Source organism: Rhipicephalus microplus, chromosome 1, assembly GCF_043290135.1.
Source record: "Rhipicephalus microplus isolate Deutch F79 chromosome 1, USDA_Rmic, whole genome shotgun sequence".
Classification (NCBI taxonomy): domain Eukaryota; kingdom Metazoa; phylum Arthropoda; class Arachnida; order Ixodida; family Ixodidae; genus Rhipicephalus; species Rhipicephalus microplus.
Window position 1 is genome coordinate 300,944,011 of NC_134700.1, and position 26,418 is coordinate 300,970,428.

Here is a 26,418-nt window from a genome sequence, read left to right on the forward strand (position 1 = left end):
CAGCAAGATGGCGCGATGAGCGCCCGTCGCCTAAAGTCCGTGGATATTTTTAGGAAAGTACCGCAATCCTTTTAACCGAGCCGCCGCACCACGCACCCTCCTTTTACGCCTCTCGAGCCACCACGAGCATCACGCGTGTTATCAGTGTGACGTCACATGCTTGATATGACAGTAGCGCGGGCCGAGTTATAGGGCCGGCGCCCGCATGGTCGCTGTTCGGGAGATGATATAGATAAGGTTTTGGACACCTGGGAGAGGAGGGTTTGACACTTTGGAAAGAATATGAAGGAGAGTGTCGGTACTTTTTCTATATTAAGGGACTTTACCGTTGCCACATCGTCACGACCTGGCGGCGAGCGCTCTTATCCCCCACGCGTACTTTGCCCCGCGGAGAGAGGGAGGGAGCAGAGTGGATGCTAACGCGCGCGCTTTTCTCGCGGTGGGGAAAATCGTACGTTTTGACTTACCTTGAGCTTTGACCGAAATGATTCTGTTGTAGTTACTTGGCACACAAAGGTCCCTACTATCCTTCCGCAGTCTCTGTTTGCGAAAAGGGTGCGCTTTTCAGGCACAGTGAAGTAACAACTCAGACGGTTATTCGTGTTCGTGTTATTCGTGTACCTGTGAGTACATTTGTGCGTGAGAAATGTGGGGCACGTTTTTATCTGCTTGCCATTCTGCGCATGACCTTCCAATTTCTTGCTATCGCATTCATTGCTTCGCGACAAAGCTGTGACTTTTGCTCCATAACCACAGAGCTTACAAAAATTATTTGCTATCATTATGATCATCAGCCATTCCTATTCTCACTAAAGCAGAATTATCCCTGAAACTTGTAATGCCCATTTGTTGTAATTCTTTTTTACTTGAAGTACCTCATTATCACCTGTTATTCGGTATTAGAGGCCGGGTTTCAAAAAAATATACTTCTTCATACAAGAAGAATTTTACTTTAGTGTATTCTCTAGCACGTTCCCTAAATACTGGCTAAAATGTATGCTTCTATATACAGTGGTTGCTTAGAAAAATGTACATAGGTACAAAAACAGCATGTTTTGAAATAATCGCGTTTAAAGCGAAAAATATGCTTTATTTCAAAAGTACCACGAAATAACCGCCACTTAAGCACACTTTTAATAGCCACCATTCATATACTCATTCTTTTTGAGTTGAGGCGTCTCGGCGTAAGGGCCTCTTTTCTCGCCTCTTTCGCAGCCGTGTCCGCCAAGTACTGTCAACGCAGGTCATCTGAGCGTAGGCCGTGCACTGTGTGGTGACCGGCTGGCGAAATTCCTAACGAGCTCAGCACATGAACACGAGCTGCACTGCCTCCATTAAAGATGATTACAGCGTCAAGACTGCATATTTTCAGTGTTAGGTGTCCGAGAAACACGTTTTTCGGAGCACGCTCCCACACGACAATGTTGAACGACTCGCTGGGTTTTGAGTTTTCCCGTGGAGGCATTTTGAAGTGATTTGAGATTAGCAAGTTGCTCATAAATTGGCTTAACAGCCTCAGGAACAGATGTCGGAAGGTGTTCTTTGTGAACGTATGCATTCACCACTGAACTGGGCTTTGTTGAAGTTGCACCCGGTGTCAGCATCCTTCGGGCAAAGGCCGTGAGACCGATTGGTATTCGTTGATACCACGTGGAAATATATGGCCCATACAGCCTTTCGCATGTCTTTTAAGTTGCCTATATTCATTCTAATGGCTAAACCACAATACTTTTGGAACTCTGCGAATAATGCGATCAAACAACACGTGCAAAAAACGCCCGCAAAGTGTTTTTACCTGCGGCTAAACATTGAATTGGCAGATGAAGTACTTGTTGCCAGACCAAATATATATCCCACTAAACTTGCCAAAAATTAGTATCCTTTCTTTCGGCGCATTTATAGCTGCGCACGTATGCACTCAGGTGAAGCGAACCTAAGAAAGGTGATGCAGGCGGCCGCATAAGTTTCGAAATATGTGATTTTTAGACAAAAAAAAAAGTCACGCTACAACAAAAAAATGACTGATTCTGGTTAATAAAAGGCTTCAGGTTTCAACTTGCGCAAAATAATTATATTTTTTCCATATTTTTGCTTACCCTGTCCCCTTAAGGTGCACAATAACTTGACAGCTTTTTTTTTAATTGATAGTCTTTCTTGGGATGCTTTAACGCAAAAATTTTGGTCTGTCTGTTTTTAAGCCGACTTGTCTGTGTGTTTTACTGTTTGAAAAAAAATATTTACACTGTGTACAACTGACGAGGTGCTTATTTCGTGCAAAGTGCCCGTCACCGATTTTCATCAGGAACCCAGAGCCTGCGCCTCGTCGACATGCCACACTCTGTCAAGGGGATCATCCATCTTACAATTGTAAAGTACCTGCCGGACTACCAAAAGCGTCTGCGCATCCTAGTGGGCTGCGACGTCATCGGCCGGGAACTTAAAAGGTGCCTTCGCTGAGCACGGCATTACACGGGAGCAGTCTAGGCCGTTACGACATACGAATGTCTTGCTAACGAGGTGCTTTCATATTATTACTTAGGCACACATTATAAAGGCTGCCAGACTGTTCCCCTACTGTGTTCACAACATAAGTGAAAAGGCTCCAACAAGCGTTGAAGATCTTGCCAAGGCATTGACAGACTTATGATGAAATGATGAGTTATGATGAAATAAAACAGTTTTAATGAAATGAAACACGAATAAAAGAGTTTAATGAACACTGAGTTACACCAAAGAAAACAAACAATGAACTTCATCAATAAAACCTTTGAGGCATTGCGAACAAAAGTGCAAACACTATATAGAGAAATAGGAAAAGTTGGGGACGATAACTGAGGAATAAAGAAAGACAATGTGCATCTTGCAAAGGAACTCAAAGACTTTAGGAAAGAATTGACTGACATGCAGCATTACAGTCGTAAGAGTAACATAGAAGTAAAACGAATACCTACGGTCCGAGACGAATATCTACCTTTGACAATGAAAGCAATTTTAACTTGCGTAGGCTCTAAAATTGCTGAGTCTGACATCGATATAATTCATTGGGTGCCGTCGAAAGACAAAGAAAAAGCCAATATCATTGTGAAATTCCACTCTCGCAAAGTACAAGACCAGGTTTTAAGGGCGGCCAAAAATACGTCTACACTGAGATTGAAAGATAATTCGCCAGTGTTTGTAAATGAACACCTTTGTTCCACAAAAAAAAATACTTCTGGCAAAAGCACCGAATGCAAAGCGCGAGAAAAAAATGGAAGTTCTCTAGAGTGTCAGACGGCAAAGTTTTGATGCGCAAGACAGAAAATTCGAGGGTTCTGCCTGTGACATGCGCAGAGAACCTCGATAAGGTACAGCAACCGATGAAAATTAACAACACTGAAATTGAACGGACATGGCACAAACAGAAAAACATATCAGTATTTAATTGCAATGCCCCGCCGCGGTGGTCTAGTGGCTAAGGTACTCGGCTGCTGACCCGCAGGGCGCGGGTTCGAATCCCGGCTGCGGCGGCTACATTTCCGATGGAGGCGGAAATGTTGTAGGCCCGTGTGCTCAGATTTGGGTGCACGTTAAAGAACCCCAGGTGGTCTAAATTTCCGGAGCCCTCCACTACGGCGTCTCTCATAATCATATAGAGATTTTGGGACGTTAAACCCCACATATCAATCAATTGCAATATACGCTGCATAAGGGAAAACTTGAACCAGCTACTAATCTACTTATCCCAACATTGGTTTCAATACGACGTCTTGCGATAACGGAGACATGGCTTAAGGAAGATGAGTACGTAAATATACATGGATATGCAATGCTTTCACAACCAAGACCGCATGCGGCACGAGGTGGTGGAGTAGCCTTGTTTGTCAGGAATTAACTCAGTTTCCAGCGTTTAAATGACGTTTCATGAACTCAAAAGAGAGCTGAAACGCTATTTGCAACAATTGAATGTAGTGTCGTAGCTGGTGTAGTTTCTCGCCCCCCCCCCCCCCCCACCAGGTTCGAACGTTGATGACTTCATATTTGTCAAGGAAAGTACGCTAATTCACTGCGTAACCTTTCATGCACAAATAATCATCTGTTGTGTTTTCAGTATAGATCTGCATAAATAACAATGTCATGACTACTTGTTCCTTTCACAATTTTTTATTCTCAAAAATGTTACATATAAAAAACGACACGTTTGTCGAAGTATTCTGCCACACTTATTCATCACATGCTGTGCAGTCTAGACGCTGACGTAGAAGCAGGAGTTCACGAGTATGCAATCGCTGATCACCACCCAACTTTGCCTGTCGCTTGGCTGAAGGATTCTTCGGGCAACACAGATTTGTCGTGAAATAAGGAGATACAAATTGGCTTCTGCAAGTACCGCATCAGACACGTCCTGTCCCAATCCTACTTTGACAAAGAGGGTGCTTCAAGGTGGAGAGTCAGAGAATCGCCGGTAACACGAAGCGATCTTTTCCGAAAATGTGTACTGTCAGTTGCAGCGCGAAAGGATCCTCGAACGACACAAGTGATTCATCGAGGTCGATGACGGCGCCATATTCACGAAGGAAGTCCATTCCTAGAATGACTGGCTGAGAGCACACGCACAATACGAGGAAAGAGCCCGCAAATGTCGACGTACGTATTCGAATGCGTGCCGTGCACCAGTAGGCATCACCAGACGGCCACCTGCCGTGCGCAACTGGGGTCCTTGCCACGGTGTGGTAACTTTCCTCAGTTCAGATGCCAGTGTAGCGCTCATTACGGAATAGTCGGCGCCGGTGTCAACGATGGCGTTGACAGCATGATTGTCGACGAAGACGGCGATTTCGGCAGAAGCGATCTTTCTGCTGTCGGAGAACACTGCAAAACCGAAGTGGTCCTCGTCGGGTTGTTGCGACGAAGGAGGGTCTTTTACAGCTCGCCGGACCGTGATTTCACCCGCAGAAGTCGCCATTCCTAGTTTCCCCTGCGGGGACTTGGTGACCGGCTCCTGAAAGGAGCAGAAGACGATGACGACCACTGGGTGACGTAGACCAGCGAAGCGATGGTGATCTCGGCTGGTGGTGCTGAATAGTCGAAGGAGTTCGCTGGCCCGTGAGATAGGCTTCGATTTCGCGGGGGCGTTCACCATAGCGTGGGCATCGAGCATCAGGGTGGAAGCCGTGGAGCTTTTAGTTGCCGGTATTGACAGTTCCGGTATACGTAACCCACTTCGCCGCAGTGATAGCCGAGCGGACGGTTATCCGAGGTGCGCCACGTGCTTGCCTTGCTACCACTTTGTCTGGAGGCAGACGGCAGACAGGAGGGTGTGCTCGGAAACCTTGAGCCGAGAGGCGGGCTCGAAGCAGTGTCCTAGAATGGTTGCATAGCCTGATACCTTGGCCGCATAGCAGGATCTGTAGCCGGTGGCGCAGGAAATCGCAATGCCGCTGCGTATGTCAGGACTGGGGCCTCGGGAATCGGTGGTGCGATTGGAGCCAGTGGTGTGACGGCCTGCCGGACTTCTTGTCTGATTACCTCAGCGAGGGCTGACAAAGGTGGCTGGGATCACACTGCCTGAAGCTGTCTCAATTCATTCCGAACGATACTTCGAATGAAGTCTGTGAGGGCCTGTATCTCGCTGTCACAGCCAATAGAGCATGCGGTGGCAGGGATCTGGCGTTCGTATAGAGACGACCGCTGTTGCAGAGTACGTTTCATCATGGTTGCCTCACTGATGAACTCGGCGACTGTCGACAGTGGATTGCGCACGAGCCCAACGAAAAGCTGTTCTTCTACTCCGCGAATCAAATGCCGCACCTTCTTTTTCTCTAGCATGGGAGGGTCCGCGCGCCTGAAGAACCGAAGCATGTCCTCAACAAACATGAATACTAGTCCGTTGGGCCGTTGGTTTCTGCAGGATATGGCTGGTTCAGCCCTCTCCATCCTCTTGGTGTTGCGATATGCGTCACGGAGCTGTCGGCTAAACTCTTGCCAGGTTGCCAAGGAGCCCTCATGGCTCACGTAGCACTCGCTTGCTGCATTCCGTGCCGACGGTTGTGCCCTCGCGATCACCGACGACAGCGCAGCTCTGGCCGACTGGGTTGGTCCTACGCCACCTCCTGCCGCCGGTCCCCTACGATGACGACAGCGCAGCTCTGGCCGACTGGATTAGCCCTACGCCACCTCCTGTCGCCGACAAGAGATCACGCCATTGGTGCTCCATCCTCGGACTCGTGTGAGTATGTTTCCTCTTTCTTATCTCTCTTCTGTCATCGCTTGCTGTTCCTTCGCATCTCTCTCTCTCTCTCTCTGCCTATATTCCTATCATTTTAATCCCTCCTTACCCCCATCCCTTGTGAGCTACTGTTGAGGTGTCACACCTAACGCACACAGTTATGGGGCTCACTTTTCTCTTCTTTTTCCTTTTATAACCACAATCTTCTCACGTCTTCGCAGAATCTTCCAAGTAGACGTAGACTCGGTACAGCTTGCGAACATCGTCCCATTCGTTGATACTGACAAACCGATCCAAGTGGTCGAGCCAGTCATCAACATCCTCAAAGATGTCTCCTTGGAACGGCTTTGGTGTCTGTGGCGCATGAAAAATATGTGCAAAAGGAGAACCATGGGCATCGCTGCTTTAGACCGCCTGGCTTGTCATCGGAGTTGCCATCTTTCTGTGTGCCCTATTGCAATAACAGCGTGATGCCAGTACGTTTTTTGGCACTGGTACACGTTGGAGGCACCGGTACACGCTTGTAATCGCTGGCACTTTGCTGGGCGCACTGGGAAAAGACTGTGTAGCACTGGTAGGGGTGCTGGCTCAACCGCTGTGATGCTGGTTCGCACTGCGAAGCGCTGGAAGCACTAAAATTTTCACTGGAAAGCGCTGGTGGATACTGGAGCACGCACTCTTTCTACCAGCGCAGCGTGCACGTTTGTAGCGCGTGCCGTGGTATGTTTAGGTGTCGTTGAATATAAAACACTTGATTCGACGGCACGGAGAGATGCTACCCCAACAGATACCGAGCATACGTAATTTTTGTGGCACACGTATACGTATCGCTGCATTAAAATGCACCTTTTTTGCATATGCCCCCGCGTATACCAGCCATATTCGCATCATCTGTGTATTGCAGTAACAATACTAAGTTGCAGTGTTCGTAAACCTGGACCTGCACGCCACTCCCAACAGACACGGGAAATTGTTCTTGCCGCAAAGGTGACGAAACGTAATTGAGCTCTCTCGATCGCTTTGCAAGGTTTCCCAGTGGAGACGAGAAAAAAAGCTGTCGTTCGATTCCGCCACACCGCATAAATATATCTCTGACCATGCTTATTCTTCTATTTACTTCAGGTAAGAGAAATTTTCCGAAGCTCAAATGCAGAATCTTCAACCCTCCCAACTCACCGCGTCGAGAGTGGTCGTACACAGTGCCCGGCCCAGCGAGAATTAAACCTGTCGTGCCGGCCGCGTTAGTATCTATGTTACCAGCGCTTCTTGCTTCATGTACACACAACTTTAAAGCGTGAAGATAACTGTAAAGTATAGTTTAGACATCCATGAACCTAAATCAACTATTTTGTCTTATGTAGACGTTCGCACAAGAAGCGCTGATGATCGAATGTCGCGCTTTCAGCTACGCAGGCTGTCACCGAAAGCTGCCGGCCGCACTTATTTATTTATTTTTATTTATTTATTATACCCTCAGGGCCAGAGGCATTACAGAGGGGAGTGGTACAGAACAAAGGCATAACATGAAGTAGCATGGTTACAAAAAACGCTGTGTACATAAAAAGGAAAAGGAAAGACAAAACAAATTAGTATTATCGCAACAATGTGGTCACACAAACACAGATTAAACATCAGATATTTCTGCATATACAATATTGGCTAAGGCAGCACGGAACAGTTGGTTATGGTGGTTATCACTTAGCCGGTACTTCTTTGACTGATATGTAACAACACGCAATTTTCAGTTGGTAATTTGGTACGCCTTCGTGAACTGATACTCTGGCATACATTTTCAGTGGATTGCATCCGTATTTCTATGGGTGTTTTTTTTTCATTGTTGGTATTAATATAACTGCATACATCTGTACACTAGCACAGGCGGAGGTCAGAAAAACTGCTGTCCCTCGGCATCGCCACTCCGCAAATGCATTTCTAGCATTGATTGACCTTCCACTCACTTCAGGTACAGGTTAGGTAACAGGTAAAAATATTGCAAAGCTCAAATGCAGAAACTTCAAGCATCGCAACTCAGCTGCTTCGAGAGCAGCCTTACCCAGTGCCCCGTCCCAGCGAGGCCTATCGTGCCGGCCGCGTCAGTGTACATGCTACCGACGCTTTGCACGTTAAGTAGGCGCAATTCTAAAGAATAAGAATGACTCTAAAGTACAGTTTAGACATCCCTGAACCTAAATCGATCATTTATTCGCGTGTACGGTGCCCACACAAGGAGCGGTAACGATCGATTTGTCGTGCTTTCAGCAACGTATACTGTCACCGAAAGCTTCCTTCTGAGCGCAGGAGCCGGTACTTCCCTGACTCGTATGTAAGAACAGGCAAATTTGAATTGGTAATTTGGTACGCGTTGGTGAACTAACATTCTGGCATACTTTTTCAGCGGATTTCATTAGTCATTTCTTTGGCGGTTTCTTATTTGCAGTATTGATATAACTGCAAATATGTAATCTGGTACGCCGGATGTGTACTGCTACATCGTCGCTTGCGCGAAAAAAAAATACTACGTATTCACTCGTATGCGCGGATATCTACTGAATAAGACAATTAAATCATCTGCACATGTTGACCAGTAGCAACTGCGACAATCGACTATCAAAGGAAAAAAACTATCGGCAGCAGCAGCTGACAATCTGTGGCTGCTCCTCCAGTCAATTAGATATTTTTCAGAGTTAAGATGTGGATGCTTCAAAAAAACTTTGCGCTCTAGCTAATATCCGCGCGTAATTCTGTGCCCGGAAGCCGTTTGTCACTACCGAATCAAAACGCAATTGTTATTTGGAAAGGAATATTGTGTCAGTCTTGACTGTGCGACTTGTAAACATGAAGTTGAATGGCGCGTTCTTCGGATTCATAGTCATTTTATAACGACATACGCATGTTCTTCCGTGGCGTAGAGGGTAGCGTACTCAGTTCGAAATCGAAACGTGATGAGTTCAAATCTTGTCCGGAAGCCTTTTGGTTTTTTTGTTGTTATTGCACGCTATTTTACTTATATACTTATTTATTTATGGCGAATGGTACCCCCGTTTTAACCCTGTGAAGCAATTTTGCGCAGAATACTGGGACGCTGCCCCTCCACCGTCCCAGTATCTGCGCTGGGAGGCGCTGGTACCGCGCCTTCCAGCGCAGGAATTCAAGAAGTTTAGAAACATGTTAAACAAAACTTTACGTAACAAAAAGAATGCTTATTTTCTAAACCTATTTGAGAGGGCAAGTTCTCGTAGTGATGTTTTATGGCAGGAAATAAATCGTCTGATTCACTCTGGCACTCGCCAAACTAAGAAACTGGAGCTCATAGTGCATAATGAAATACTTAGCGGTGAAAAACTGGCAAATAATTACAACAAATATTTCACGACTCTGGTCTCAAATAGCACTTCATGTGTAGACAAACGCTCTATTTTGCAATTTATGGGCACATCAAATATGAAAGCTGCGTTCTTAGAACCAGTAACGGAACAGGAAATACATTCCACTTTTATAGGCCTCAAGAATAGTAAAGCGCGCGATATTGATGACATTCAAATTGGCCCAATTAAACACGTACCTGACCTTCTAGTGCCTCCACTTACCTCTCTGTTCAACTTGTGTCTAGCCACAGGGGTTTTCCCCGAAAAAATGCAGCACGCTAAAGTTAGCGTGTTGTACAAATCGGGAAATAAGAATGACTTCTCAAATTACCGTCCAATCGCAATATTGCCTGTTATTTCTAAAGGGCTAGAAAAGGTTATCTATAAGCGAATTATATCTTTCTGTGATAAGCATTCTTTGATTGCGTCAGAACAATTCGGTTTTCGTCAAGGTTTATCAAGTGAACACGCTTTACTAGCACAAAAAGAAATCATCTTAAAGGGATTTGAGGAAAAGAAGCTAACACTGGGTATTTATATCGATTTTTCTAAGGCGTTTGACAGAATACACCACCAAACTCTGTTTACTAAACTAGAACATTATGGTTTCCGGGGTGTAGCCCTAAATCTTATCAAACCATATCTAGGTAATAGAAAGCAATGTGTAAGCATTAAAGATAAAAGTTCTTCGCTATTAGACATAAACACCGGTGTTTCGCAGGGAAGTGTGTTAGGCCCCGTGTTATTTAACATCTACGTAAACGACATAGTAAGAGTTAGCGAGAACGTCAAATTTTCAGTTTACGCCGATGACACAAGCTTGTTCCTCCAATCTGACGACGTATCTAATCTTAGTATACTAGCTCATGACGCGCTAGAAAAGCTACAAAAAAGGAGTGAAGTGAATTCTCTTGTTATCAATGCTGCTAAAACAAAGGCTGTTCTATTCAAACCAACTAATAAAAAATATATTCTAGCTTAAACTTACACCTCAGTGACAAAGAAATTGGGATTGAACAAGACGTTAAAATATTGGCGGTCACTTTCAGTGAAGACTTAAACTGAGATTCGCATGTGTATGATGTTCCCAAAAAGCTTGCCAAGGCATGTGGAGTGCTTTCTAAATTCCGAGATATAGTTTCTCCAAAAGTTAAACTCCTCATTTATAATGCTTTATTTCACTCGCACATCAATTACTGTACCCTCGTCTGGGGAAACACCACGCAAAAGAACAAATTAAAATTGATCAGGCTACAGAAGAAAGCACTACGACATATTGCAGGTGTTCCATACGACGCTCATACATCAACATTATTTACAACATATAACGTGCTCCAAGTAGAACAACTGTACAATTTCAATCTCTTTGCTAAATAAAAACATGGTTTGAAAAGTAAAACAAATTTTCTAGCGCTGTGTCAGCTCAAAGAGTCACCCGCAACACCTCACAACATAAGGAAAAGAGACACATATCAAATACCGTCTTCGCGAACGAATTACGGTTTTAAAAGTCTTTAGTATATCATGCCAAACTTTTTGAATCGCCTCAACAACAAAGGCATTACGCCTGACACGCTGACAAACAAGCAGTGGAAAGAATAGTTAATTAGCAACCCCAGAGAGTCTGGGAATTTGATCAATTAATCTCGAGTTCATTTTCACTATGTATTATGTTATAGTATCATATTCAATTTGATAATTCGTTTGAATAGAAGTGTATTTTTGCCTTTTATATGCACATGTACAAACATGAACTGTTTCATGTATTTGTGTTTTGGTTATGCATACTGTTTAAAGGTAGTGTTTCTCATATATATAAATTATGTTCTTTTGTATTCCTTCACACTTTGTTCTCCCATGTTATGCCGCATTCTTTCAGTGTTTGTTTGCGATTTTACATTATGTCTGCAGTTGAAGTTTGCTGCTAAATTTGTTGATATTTTACTTGCTTGTCTTATGCGTTCTTGTACTTTTTCTGGTTTACTTATGGTATTTTATTTCTTTTTTACATCACCACGAGTCTGCGGCCAATCTGCTCAGGGTCAGAAATCCCGCCAAGCTGCTTTTTAGCAGCTTTTAATTCCTGTCCCTGCATCTTTCTCACTTTTTTAACTGATACAAATTTATTTTGTGTTGATCATTGCCATTGTATGAAAACATTGAATCACGTACTTTAACATGATTGCTGGAAAAGATTGCTAAATAAACTGAAACTGAAACTGAGTTCACCTGAACCAGAGCAACGAAAATGTTCTCTTCGTCTTCTCCGCCCAAAACAATTATGAGCCACACCGGCTCGTTAATCAATGGTGGCAATATCTACCACTTACCGCTGGCGATGGGCATCTTGGGGAGAACCACGGCCGCGCTAGACTGCACCTGCGCGCGCTTCTTTTCTTGCGGCCTTTCTACCCGTCGCGAGTGGGAGTATGTTTCGCCCTTCGTCGGTGGTAGGGACGCAGCGACCTTAACCTTGCTTCTGTGCCGCGCGCATGGCACAAGGGAGTTTGTCGATGTGAAACCGTGGAATGGTGGTTCTCGATGAAGAGGCAGAGGGGGATTATTGAATAAATTAGTTATATAGTGAGGATTGCCTACCTAAAGAAAAACTACTCTTACCAGACGCGGCTTGCCGCTTATAGTAGGTATGTATGTGCTCGTGGATAGTACAAGCTGAAACTCGGTAAAAATGCGGAGGAATCGGCTATTGAGAGGCATAATTCTGGAGATATAAAGTACTCGCAACAATCAGAGAGAAAGATAAACAATTATGCACCTGCTCTGCAACCAGATAGCACAAAATACCTTTGGCTCTTGGTCTCGTTGGACAACGATCTCTTAATTAACAGAGGTTGCTCACGGAATAACGAGAGCGCCTTCCCTTTTCTAGCTATTTTCTATTTTTCTTCATTTTGCCAAATACATTTGAAGTGTTTTAAAAGGCTAAAAGGGCTAAAAGCTGCGGTCTGCAGCCTGAGACCTTTTTGAAACACGTACGTGTGTTTTCTATCTAATGGCTATAAAAACTGCGTATATAGAGAAAGAAAGTAAAAAAAAACAGAGAGGACCTTTGCTGCTGAATAATTCCTTCGCATGGCGCGCACAGAAAGTGGTTGTGTGAGCTGTCAAGGTGTTAACACTGCCTGAAAATATTAATTTCGGCGACACCAAGCCCTTTTGCATTCCTTCATATTGGAAGCCACGTCCATGAAGAATGCGAACGAAGTACGCAGCTGCTTAAGCTCGCAAGCCGCTTGCCCCGGAAGTTTACAACTCTGGTGCAAATCAGTTCTGTGCTATCCTTCGAGTTCATAGAAAAACATGTTTAGAAATAAAAACTGACAACATTAAAATTTTTTGGCAAGTAGACACTTGCAAAGAATTTCGTGCCAATTGTTCATGTAGTGGCTGATGACGATGAGGGATTATGGCTGAAGTGGGTATGCGCCACAGTTAATAGGGGTACAAGAACAAGCTTTTGTAATGGGTCGGAACTTGGATGGCCCACTTGTTACACTATTCGCATTGTGCGATCACTGGATGTTCTTTCGCTGTTTTAAAACGCTTTTTAAGTCTTATTAACGCGAATGCTTTCCCGATATCAAGTCTGCTTAAGGCAAGCTTGCCAACAAGTCACAAGCGCCAGCGTAGCTCAGTGGTAGAATACTGGGCTGTCACCCAGCCCACCCGGGTTTCAGCCCCACTGTGTCTTTGGTGCTAGGTCTTTTTTCTAATTACGTGCGATGTGGTTACTAACACCGGGCGGCGGCGGCGGACAACTGCGCGTGACCCGAGTTGTGATCTCATCACAGCTTTCGCTGTAAAAAGACATCCGTGACTATAAGGTGCGAATTAAGGCCCGCAGGCGTTCAAAATTGATTTGACGTTCCAGAATGCTGCGTGTTTTATCATCATAATCTCGTTTGGCTGCGTAAAGCCTCACAAACAATCACAGACAACTTTTCTTGACCAAACAGAGGAACCGACGGAGGCGGATCCTCGTCATAAGTTTCTGAGACGAGTGAATGGAACAGCCGGAAGGAGATGGATGACAATGTGTAGACGCATACGCTACATGCCATCTGATGTACCCTCGAAAAACCACGCAATGGTCGCACATGTGCCAAAACGTGAAACGACACTGTATGAACCAGAAAAAAGTAAATATTTCAGTTGTTTGTGCTGCGTCTCGTCTCAGAGATCTTTGTGTGGAAAGTGGGGTTGATTATTATTATTATTATTATTATTATTATTATTATTATTATTATTATTATTATTATTATTATTATTATTATTATTATTATTATTATTATTATTATTATTATTATTATTATTATTATTATTATTATTATTATTATTCACTGCCACCGTGCCATGAAGGCAGCTGTGGCCCTCCTAGAGCAGAAGAACGGTGACCAATCTGCGATTTCTGAGCCACCTGCGTGCTCTGGACAAACTCTCTCCAATACTCTTTCTCTGTTGAATTCGCTCCCAGCTGAAGAAACGTTCGACCGACGCAGCGTTATTCCTGCAACAGCCTCTTCTGCAGTTCTTTGACGTGAAGATGAAAGAAAGAAGAAAGATGCCTCGTGGGGCAACGACGACTTCGGCTATTTCTGTTGCTCAATGGCCACATCGGCCGCAACTGCGAAAGGTCATTTTCATTTCGCAGCTGAACCCGGACACCACTGCTGCTGATGTCAAAAAACATAGTATAACTTCAATGAATCTGTCTCCCATCTTTTGCCATGGTGTCTTCATACTAAAATTCAGACCTATTCTTTCTACATCGAGGTTGACGAGGAAACACCACAGCGCTTGAATGATCCTTCGATGTGGCCTTTTCAAGCCTTTTTCGTGGGTGCTGCACGATGACATGCTTCATCTCTCTGAGCTATTACATAGTGCCGACAGTGCCATGTAACGTAAACATTCCCTACCAGAATGCTCGTGGTGTCGACGCTCTTCTTAGTCTAACCTTGTCCCGCGTCACGCGTGACCAACAGTATCTCCCAAACAGTGTAATAGATGGCGCTGTCGTATAGAAGTACAAATTAACTGCAGTTTAGTGAGGATATTCTAGATGGCGCTGTACCGCTACTCTCCGATTGGCTGCTGCGCGAGCTGTGCCTGGAGCGCGGAGAAGGACTGCCTCCCTCAGTTTTCTGGATCGTCACAGTACGTGTCGATTTGTTGGTGGGGCATGTGATTTCGAGATGTGATTTCGTCTTATCGTGGGCACATAATTATTGTCCTTAGTAACATCACTGTGCCTGGAATTGAGCGGAGCACGCTTATTTTTTCTCACTATAATCACTTCATTCAGAAGAAAATGGCAGATCCCACGCACCGTGAGAATCGATGATATGTGAAGCACATATGAAGAAGGTAGTATGTCACTTTAAAATGAGCACAACTTGACGAGATGACGTAAATTATGTCATACATGACTTCCGTGCCATGATTACCATGTTTTGACGTGTCATTTATCTTCGTCCTCTGTTCACGTGACGTAATACCAAACTCTGCATATGTGGAGCTAGCGGAATGGCCGCGAGCATGCTATGAGCGTAGCATGTATTCATGTTTCACATGAAACGCTTGTCAAGAATGTCATATTTGGATGTGTCATTTACCTTCGTCGTCCATTCACGTCACGTGATACCAAATTTTGTATATGTGAAGCTAGCGAAACTGCCGCGAGCGTATCAGAGCGTGGAATGTGGACATATATATTCTTTAATGACACGAATCTCATGATTATCATGTTCGCACCAGTCATGTCCCTTCATCACCCATTCATGTCTCATAATACCAAATTCTGTATGTGTGAAGCGAGCGAAACAAGCGAGAGTGCGCCATGAGCGTTACGTGCAGTCATGACCATTCATAACATTAAAATCATGACATACATGTCATGATTTCCACGTCAGGGTCTGTTACTTATGTTCGCTACGCAGTCAGATATCATACCAGTTTTGCAATATGCGATGTGAACAAAATCACCGCAAGAGCAGCACGACCAATGTATATCAAAACATTCATGACATATATTTTATGATTTTCATGTTGTGACTAGTTAGTTATGCTCGACATACTGACATGTTATCACATACCGATTATGGTATCGATGCGATTATCGAGACGTCCAGGAGAGCTAAATGTCGTAGGCTGCTTGATAGATAGATAGATAGATAGATAGATAGATAGATAGATAGATAGATAGATAGATAGATAGATAGATAGATAGATAGATAGATAGAGTTGATTGTTGAATAAAACAGGCCACTGACCAATGCCAAACAAAACAAAGACGTTTCGGGACCCGTACGAATCCCTTGTTCACAATGGAATGACAGCTGAGCAACAGGTTCTTATGTAACGTTGAGCGCATGACGCAAAGTCCGGGAGTACACGTGGTTTAGTGTCCCAGATGATCTATTGATTGTGTTACTTGTCGTCTGAATGATTAGTGATCCGAGGTTCAGTCTGGTTGTAAAATTCTTCTCCGTGGCCGTGATGCGTGCGTTGTCCCAGCTTATCTCGTGGCCCGTCTTCTCGGCATGCTCTGCGAGTGCATTTGTCACTGTGTGGCCCTTGGCGACGTCATTCTTGTGTTGCATCAGACGTCTGCAGTAATTTCCACTCGTGCCAATGTACTCTGATTCGCAATCGGCGCATGGTATCTTGTAGACCACACCAGGATAGTGTTGCCGAGGGAGAGGATGCTTCACATTTAGCAACTCAGCCTTAAGCTTGCTTGCTGGAACATGCGCGATCTGTACACCACGTTTTCTGAATAGACGGGCTAGGGCTTCGCTTACATTTCGAATTAAGGAATCGATGCACGCTTTTGCGTAGACGATGTGTTATGCATGGCTTGACTGCAGTTTATGCATGACGGATTTAGTTGTTTTCCTAATAAACATCTTGGGGTATCCATTCCTGATCAGGTCATCTTCAATGGTCCGGAGCTCCTCCTGCAGGCTTCCTTCATCGGAACAAGTGCGAATCGCTCGTTGAACTAAAGACCGAATCACTGAGCGTTTGTGGGCTACCGGGTGGACTGATACCGGGTCGAGGTACCGGGTGGACTGATAGATACTGGGTCGAGGTATCTACCGGAGTGTGTTGGCTTTCGGTACACAGCGAAGGCGAGGCCTGTGGGAGTACGTTTTAATATCTGCATCCAAGAAAGGGAGGCAACCGTCTTTTTCTTCTTCCACAGTAAACTTGATGGAAGTCTCGACGCCATTTAGGAAGTCAAGGGAAGCTTGGACGTCTTTCTTTTTTATCACGCAGAAGCAGTCGTCGACGTATCTCAGAAAAACCTTGGGTCTCGGCTGAAATGTTCCCAATGCTTTCTGCTCAATTGCTTCCATTGTGATATTCGCAGTTGGGACCGAAATCGACGCTCCCATTGCGGTACCAAAAACTTGCCTGTAGAATTCACCCTTGTACGGGAAGTAAGTGTTGGATAGGCAAAACCGTAACAAGGTGCACAGCTCGGTGACGTCGAACGGTGTCCGATCGGCCAATGTCGTGTCCTTTTGAAGCAATTGTCTGGAAGTGTCTACAGCAAGGTCGACGGGAACACTTGTGAAGAGGGAGCAGACATCAAATGAAACCAGTATTTCGTCGACATCCACAGTGATACTCTTCATTTTGCTTATGAAGTCATTGGTGTTCCGGAGGTTAGTTTCAGTCTTGCCTGCAAGGGGAGCCAGGATGCCGTGAAGATACTTTGAGAGGCTGTACAGGGGTGACCTAGTGAAATCTACTATGGGTCTTAGAGGCGTTCCGCTTTTGTGAATCTTCGGTAAACCGTATATCGCTGGAGCAGAACCATTGGTGCACAGCAGCTGGAAGTATAACCTTTTTGCTGATGCAGGATGCGTCTGAAAAATACTAGAGAGCGTCTTTTGCAGGCCAGTTTGGACTTTCGAGGTAGGATTCTTGTTAATCTTGGCGTACGTTGTACAGTCCCCCACTATCTCCGTCATCTTCGACTCATACGTCGACCGGTCAAGCACAACCGTTACGTTGCCTTTGTCCGCAGGAAGTACGGCAATCTTCTTGTTTTTGTGCAATGCCTTAATCGCTTTTTCCTCGTCTTCCGAGAGGACTTGCTGGCAGCCAGACTTGCGAATCCTCGATAGTATACCTACTGCTCTCGTACGGATTTCGTCTCGTTCACTTTCTCCAACTAGACCAATAGCGTTTTCGACAGCACACACGACCTTGCGTGTGTCCGGCTGATTTGCTTGGTTGAAGTTGAGACCACGGCTCAAAACTTAGCATTCCGCAGGAGTTAGCTCGTATGACAACAAGTTCCTGACCTAGAACATGGGTCCTCTGGTTTTCCTGCCTTTTTTTAGCAAAGCACTCAGTTTGCGCTCTTCTGACGTTTCCTGCTTTTTTGTTCGTCGTCGCGGTGCTTTGTTCGCAACGAGATGTATTTCAGGGAGTAATTCAGGCAGGATGAATTCCAGCTGGCGTGTTGTGAAGAAAATGTCAGTCTCAAGGCGCTTCACAGTCTGCTTGCAGTCTTCTATCTGTGCTTGAAGAAGCTGCCGTTCAGCTTTCGAAATGACTGGATGACCGAATGCCGATTTCACGGGGTGCTTTAACTGCAAAAATTTTGGGATGAGTTGCTTGGACTTACAGGTTACGTTGAAACGCAGGTGCGTCTTGAAGGCTGCCAGTCGTGTAGATGCACTCAAGAACTGACGAATCCTGGCGATAACCGATTGTCCATACTTGTGGCGGATACTCACGTAGTCGAGAGTTCGACGGAATGCCGTCTGGTCAGGTAAAGGCATTGTTGAATAAAACAGCTCACTGACCAATGTCAAACAAAACAAAGACGTTTCGGGACCCGTACGGATCCCTTGTTCACAATGGAATGACAGCTGAGCAACAGGTTCTTATGTAACGTTGAGCGCATGACGCAAAGTCCGGGAGTACACGTGGTTTAGTGTGCCAGATGATCTATTGATTGTGTTACTTGTCGTCTGAATGATTAGTGATTCGAGGTTCAGTCTGGTTGTAAAATTCTTCTCCGTGGCCATGATGCGTGCGTTGTCCCAGCTTATCTCGTGGCCCGTCTTTTCGGCATGCTCTGCAAGTGCATTTGTCACTGTGTGGCCCTTGGCGACGTCATTCTTGTGTTGCATCAGACGTCTGCAGTAATTTCCACTCATGCCAATGTACACTGATTCGCAATCGGCGCATGGTATCTTGTAGACCACACGAGGATAGTGTTGCCGAGGGAGAGGATCCTTCACATTTAGCAACTCAGCCTTAAGCTTGCTTGCTGGAACATGCGCGATCTGTACACCACGTTTTCTGAATAGACGGGCTAGGGCTTCGCTTACATTTCGAATATAAGGAATCGATGCACGCTTTTGCGTAGACGATGTGTTATGCATGGCTTGACTAGTTGACTGCAGTTTATGCATGACGAATTTAGTTGTTTTCCTAATAAAAATCTTGGGGTATTCATTCCTGATCAGGTCATCTTCAATGGTCCGGAGCTCCTCCTGCAGGCTTCCTGCATCGGAACAAGTGCGAATCGCTCGTTGAACTAAAGACCGAATTACTGAGCGTTTGTGGGCTACCGGGTGGACTGACTCATAGTCGAGGTATCTACCGGAGTGTGTTGGCTTTCGGTACACAGCGAAGGCGAGGCCTGTGGGAGTACGTTTTACAACTGCATCCAAGAAAGGGAGGCAACCGTCTTTTTCTTCTTCCACAGTAAACTTGATGGAAGTCTCGACGCCATTTAGGCAGTCAAGGAAAGCTTGGACGTCTTTCTTCTTTATCACGCAGAAGCAGTCGTCGACGTATCTATCTATCTATCTATCTATCTATCTATCTATCTATCTATCTATCTATCTATCTATCTATCTATCTATCTATCTATCTATCTATCTATCTATCTATCTATCTATCTATCTATCTATCTATCTATCTATCTATCTATCTATCTATCTATCTATCTTTATATAGATAGATAGATCGATAGATAGATAGATAGATTATGTTTGTTTGTTTGTTTTGATGGATGGATGGATGGATGGATGGATGGATGGATGGATGGATGGATGGATGGATGGATGGATGGATGGATGGATGGATGGATGGACAGAGTTAAGTAGTGAACGGCCACTTAACACCATTGAATAAGACATTATTCAGCAAAACTCTAGCTCTAAAGACAGCCAATAAGTGGAAATTCTTGTGGACTGAGAATTGTGCAATTGAAGCCAGACAACTACCAACAGTCAGGTCTATCGTGTTTCCGAAGAATCTGACCTCTCTTTTATAATCAAAACTATCACCGTTGTTTTTTCTGTTCTTTTTTTGTCTCTATATTGGTGTGTGTGATCATCAGGTCAATGTACCTGAACACATCTTATTGGATCAAAATCTTTCTAAAAGTTCATGCTCACCTATTCAGTTCAGTGCGCGTAGCAATCGGGGACATTTTGATGACACTCAGAATCTTCTTTCTAGTATCATCAGGTCGTTTCCTATCATTTGTGTCACTGAAACCTGGCTCAGTCATGACGATAAAAATATTTTCTGCTTCCCCAATCACTCGTCTGAATACGCTCGTTGACAATCAAGCAGTCATGGCGGGGCAGCCATCTATGTTTTATCGAACCTAGCGTTCAAGCAACGACATGATCTTGCTCTGAAGTTATCTAACTGTGAATCTGTACAGATAAAATTCGATCTTTGTTGCTTAACACTGGCAACAAAAGCTTTATAATAGGTTGTATTTATCGTGCTCCCTTCATGTCCATTCAGTATTTCTGCATTGCCTTAGATAATTTGCTGGAATCGCTTTCATCGGGAAATACTAGAACGATACTACTGGCCCCGCCTCTCCTTAGATGTTGCGCGGTACTCATCCGGCTAGCTCATCCCAACGACGCCGCGCACGACAAGAAGTGGTACACGTCACCCGTTTGAAGCCCTATCATGCGCGCTAAAGGAGGCTCTCTGTTTGCATCTCTTGTTTTGTTTATGTGTGCGTGATTCGTACTTATTTGCCATTTACTTTCGCACAGGCTGCCCTTTTGTTTTGGTTTTATTTTAAACAAAGCATCGGGTCGATGCTTACGTTAAGGAGGGGAGCAATGCCACGAGGAGTCGCCGTAGCGCCAGACGCTACGGCGACTGTATCTCGGATGGTGAACGCGCCTTGCGTTCCAGTGGGACATTCGGTTCCCCGACGGCCGTCGAACGCGCTGTTCGCCACCCGCTAAGCCGGTGCGTCTGTTTTCTTTTAGTGGGCGCAAGTCCGCCAAGTGAACGGATCTCCTTCTATTTCTACTAACCTCCCGGTCTCCTGTCTTCGGGCTACCCTCACTCTTACGTGACAATATCAACCTACTTGACACCTCGTCTATTAACTTCATATTCTGGCTGCTACCACAGTTAAGCGTACGACTGCCTTACTACTCAAGCTACACGCTTCTCTCAAGATGGGGAAAGCTCACTTATTGATTATGCATTATCTAACCTCCTGATCCCTCAAAAAGCAGGAATGCTCATAGGTGATATAAGCAACCATTATCCTATAATTCTTAAGACTATTTATGCTCCCATATACCGTTCTTCACTTTTTTACAAGCTTGTTTTGCGTAGAGAAGCACTGATCGAAACTATTACTAATTAAGACTGGTTCACCGTAAACGCAACTAAAGACCCTAAAGAAGCATTCTCGTGCTTTCTATTCTTGTTTTTACATTTTTTCACTCTTATTCCCATAAAAAAGTGCAAAAAGGTTCTTGAGTCACCAAAAAATATATGTCTATAGCTGATAAATTGCTTAAGGCTATGCGCAGGCGTGAGAATCTATATAAATAAAACCAAGAAACCGCCCTTCAATATCAAACTTGAAGCACGATATAAGAAATACTGTAACCATTTGAGTTCGCAGCTAAAAAGAGCAAGCAGAAGATACTTCGAACAGCAAATGTTAGAATGCTGGAGTAACCTTGACAAAAACGGAAAGTAGTGAATTATTTTTCTAACAAAAATGGCCACCAAGGAAACATTATTTCGATAATTCATAATGGCATTGTATACTCCAATTCTCGCAACAGTGCTGATGCATTTAGTGATTTATTTTTTAAAATAATCCTGCATTGAACCAAGTTTTGACTTACCAAACCACTCGCCTGCCCATTCTATCTATTTGTTTCCCACTTCTCCGAATGAAGTAACCGCTGTAATTCAAAATCTAAAAACCACGAGTGCTGGCCTGGACGACATGAGTCCTGCCCATGTAAATTTAATTGTCTTCTCTATATCTGATATACTTGCAGATATCATTACCCTACTGTTTAAAACAGGGATCTTTCCCCGCGCACTCAAGCGCACTGAAGTCATCCCAGTACTATCGACCCATATCTTCCGTTTTTCAGTAAATTCATTGAAAAATTACTTGAATAGCACTTAGCTAAGTACCTCGATAAGCTAAGCATTCTTACTGATTATCAGTTTAGTTTTTGTATTGGATGTTCTACTGATATGGCTTTGTTATTTCTTCCAGAATTTCTAAAAAACACTGTTGATCAAGGCACATAAGCTGGATCAGTTTTTGTTGACCGAACCAAAGCCATCGATACTATTATTCATCAAATACTCTTCCTCAACCTCGAAGCAGTTGGAACTACTGGTCCCGCTTTGTCACAGATTTGTAGTCAACTCTCTAATAGAAACCAAATGGTCAGTATTTCCAGCACTTACTCAAAACAAAAACGATTAACACAGGGGTACCATGAGGGTCCATTTTGGGCCCTCTTTAAAATTCATATTAACGACTTGCCCAATTATATCGCGCACTGTCAATGTTTGCTCTACGCTGATGATAGAACAACATTTAGCTTTGACAAAAGCATCGACTGCCTAACAGATAAATTAAGTACTGATCTTTGCAACATATTATATTGGTGAAAATATGCAAATTAAAGTTGAATCCTCAAAACACCCAATTCGTTGTCTTTGCATCACATAAACGCTCGCTAGTATCCGCAATGACTGTGTTTACCTCGGTGTCAGACTCGATAAAAACTGAAATTTCATAGCCACGTTTTAGATGTTAAAAAGAAGCTATCTTGTGGTACTTACGCATGCTCATTTGATCTCGCCACTTTTTTTTCACACTCCATTCTCCTTTCACTATATTATGCATTTATTCACTCACATATCAACTATTGCATCACATTATGGGGTAGTACTTACAATACTCACCGTGCGACGATACAGAATATTCAGAACAAAGTAATCAGGATAGTGACATCTACCTCATCTAGCAGCAGTTCCCAACAGTTTTTGTACGCGTATGATATTCTTACTGTGAAGAGGTTTGTTGCTCGTTAACGACAACGGCAAGACAGCGTGATGAACCATCCAGCAGAGACCGGCACAGCAGCGAACCGAAGCACGAGCCGAGAGAGCCGGGCGTTGGTGATGCTGCTCGCTGCAGGCACATCTTTTTCTTCACAATCGCCCCCGCTGAAAAAGGAGCCATCCTGCCGACTTAAGAAGTTTCAGGCCGAGGCTCATGGTACGGTTTTAGTCGGGAAATATGGACGATGTTACGTGCACGCCGACGCATGCCGTCCGATCGGGAAACTGGTTCAATTAGGAAATTAACCAGAGAGGTTTTCTTCAAAATGGTGTAAGGCCCCTCGTACCAGCGGACAAGTTTCGAAGAGAGTCCCGGAGTTTGGTATGGTATGGCAAGCCACACAAGAGACCCTGGGGCATAGCTGGAATCCGGAAGAGAGGTGCTACGGTTTTCTTTCTGGCGTTGTTGCTCTTCCGATGTGAACGCATGGGCGAGCTGGCGGCACTCCTCGGCTGGTCGAGCAGCATCGGAGATAGGTGGACACTCGGAAGCATCAGGATGGTAGGGAAGTAGGGCACCAATTGTATGGGAAGGCTCGCGTCCGTAAAGAAGAAAGGTGAGAATCCCTTGGTGGTTTGTATTGCGGTGTTATATGCGAACGTGACGTATGGGAGAACACGGTCCCAGTTGCTATAATCAGATGCCACGTGTATTGAGAGCATATCACCCAACGTGCGGTTGAACCGTTCCGTTAGCCCGTTAGTCTGCGGGTGGTATGCTGTCGTTTTCCGATGAATGATGTGGCATTCCGAAAGCGGAGTTTCGACGGCCTCGGAGAGGAAAGCGCGGCGTCTGTCACTAAGGAGCTCTCGAGGTGCACCATGTCGAAGGATAAAGCGTTGTAAAATGAAAGAGGTGACATCCTGAGCTGTAGCGCTCGGCAAAGCGGCTGTTTCGGCGTAGCGTGTCAGGTGGTCAACCGCCACTATAATCCACCGATTACCATCTGGTGTCAATGGAAGGGGGCCGTAGAGGTCAACGCCGACGCGATCAAATGGTTTGGCAGGGCATGAAAGTGGCTGCAATGCGCCAGTCGCACGTGGCGGTGTTGATTTGCGTCGCTGGTAGTCAGGACAGCACTGCACGAATTCGCGTACAAAATTGTACATGCCGCACCAGTAATAGTGATGGCGAAGGCGTTCATATGTTTTGAACACCCCAGCGTGGCCACAATGCGGATCGTCGTGAAGAGAGGCACATAATTGCGATCGTAAAGCACGTGGAATGACCAGTAGCCACCGGCGGCCATCGGGAGCGTAGTTGCGTCGATGAAGAAGTTGATCGCGGATGGCGAAATGGAAAGCTTGCCGTCGGAGGAATCGAGATACTGGAAGGTTGGGCGTGCCAGATAAATATTCGATAAGAGAGGCGATCTACGGGTCACGACGTTGTTCGGGGGCAATCGAGTCGAGATTTAGCGATGACAAAATCTGGAAGCAAGTGTTTCCGCACGTTGGATCTGGTGGTAAAGGTGAGCGAGACAGGACATTAGCGTCAGAGTGTTTGCGTCCGCAGCGGTATACGACGCGAATGTCATACTCCTGGATGCGGAGTGCCCATCGTGCAAGGCAGCCAGAAGGGTCTTTCAACGTGGAGAGCCAGCAAAGTGTGTGGTGATCAGTTACTAGATCGAACGGACGGCCGTATAAGTACGGCCGGAACTTTCCAAGCGCCCACACCAGAGCCAAACACTCTTTTTCTGTCACGCTGTAATTAGCTTCGGCTTTCGTCAGAGTGCGGCTAGCGTAGGCTACAACGTATTCTGAATAGCCGGGCTTTCGTTGAGCGAGGACAGCGCCTAGCCCGACGCCGCTGGCGTCGGTGTGCACTGCGGTAGGAGCCGTCGGGTTGAAGTGGCGAGGAATAGGCGGAGAGGTGAGCAGACGGTGCAGAGTAGTGAAGGCAACGTCACATGCAGGGGACCAGGAGGAGAGGTTCACGTCACCGCGAAGAAGCTGGGTTAACGGTGACATGACAGATGCAAAATAGCAAACAAAGTGCAGCAAATAGGAGCATAGGCCTACAAAACTGCGAAGTTCTTTCATAGTCGTCAGCTTGGGAAATTCTGCGACTGCTTGAAGTTTTGCTGGGTCAGGTAATACGCTGTGCTTGGACATGATGTGGCCTAGGATGACGAGCTCGCGTGCAGCGAAGCGGCATTTTTTCAGGTTAAGCTGCAGGCCAACGTTGGTCAGACAAGTCAAAACGTGTCTGAGGCGAAGAAGGAGCGTAGGAAAGTAATGGGAGAAAACCACGACATCGTAGAGGTAAAACAGGCACATATTCCATTTGAGGCCACGTTGCGTATTATCCGTAAGACGTTCAAACGTGGCAGGCGCGTTACAAAGCCCAAAGGGCATGACGTTAAATTCGTGTAGTCCGTCTGGTGTAATAAATACCATTTTTTGGTGATCAGCTTCAGCCATTAGGACCTGCCAGTAGCCAGACCGCAGATCTAGCGACGAGAAGAATTCCGCTCCGTGAAGGGTGTCAGTGGCGTCCTCAATCCGCGGCAAAGGATAGACGTCCTTGCGGGTTATCTTATTCAAACGACGATAGTCCAGGCAAAATTGGATAGATCCGTCTTTCTTACGCACCAGGACGACGGGAAACGCCCAGGGACTGTGAGATGGTCGAATGACGTCTCTACGAAGCATATCTTCGACTTGATCGTTGATGACGCGGCGCTCTTCAGCGGAGACATGGTATGGTCTTTGACGCAGTGGCTGGTGTAGACCGGTGTCAACATGATGTTTGACTTGTGACGTGCGGCCCAGTTGAGGTTGCGACACATCGAAAGAACTCTTGAACTCATGCAGAAGATCCAGCAGGTCGGCATGTTCGATGGGAGTTCGGCGATGGCGCTGGAAAACGTATCTTTGGACGAGGTTCCCCGGGCTGACAGTGCTTTTGGGTGGTCGCAGTAGTCATCCGGCCCATCAAACAAAAACGAAGGGTCGAGATCCTGCACGTGGCCGAGACATTCCCCCGCAAGCAAAGTGACAGGTGTGGAAAGCGGATTGCTTACGAACATGTTGCTTCTTCCGGCGGCAAGGTCAATCGTTGCGAAAGGCAGCGGCAAAGCTCGACGACATTTGAAGATATCGGAAGGCATAAAAGGACTGTAGCGTCAGTGTAGGCGTTGCATGAAACGGGAACTAGAGCAAAATTTCCAGGCGGAATATCGGTATCTTCATGAACGAGCAACTTCGATGGCTGATGAAGGCCCCGCCGCGGTGGTCTAGTGGCTAAGGTACTGGGCTGCTGACCCGCAGGTCGCGGGTTCGAATCCCGGCTGCGGCGGCTGCATTTCCGATGGAAGCGGAAATGTTGTAGGCCCGTGTGTTCAGATTTGGGTGCACGTTAAAGAACCCCAGGTGGTCAAAAATTCCGGAGCCCTCCATTACGGCGTCTCTCAT

The 26,418-nt window shown here is 45.4% G+C and overlaps 1 protein-coding gene across 1 annotated transcript in view; it reads right to left on the reverse strand.

Moving 5' to 3' along the window:
* LOC142767409 (uncharacterized) overlaps positions 1-26,418 on the reverse strand; it is a 154,834-nt gene that overhangs the window by 119,888 nt on the left and 8,528 nt on the right. Inside the window, exon 2 of the mRNA XM_075869004.1 lies at positions 6,417-6,559. Coding sequence (XP_075725119.1) covers positions 6,417-6,559 — 143 coding nt within the window. The remainder of the gene's footprint in view (positions 1-6,416; positions 6,560-26,418) is intronic.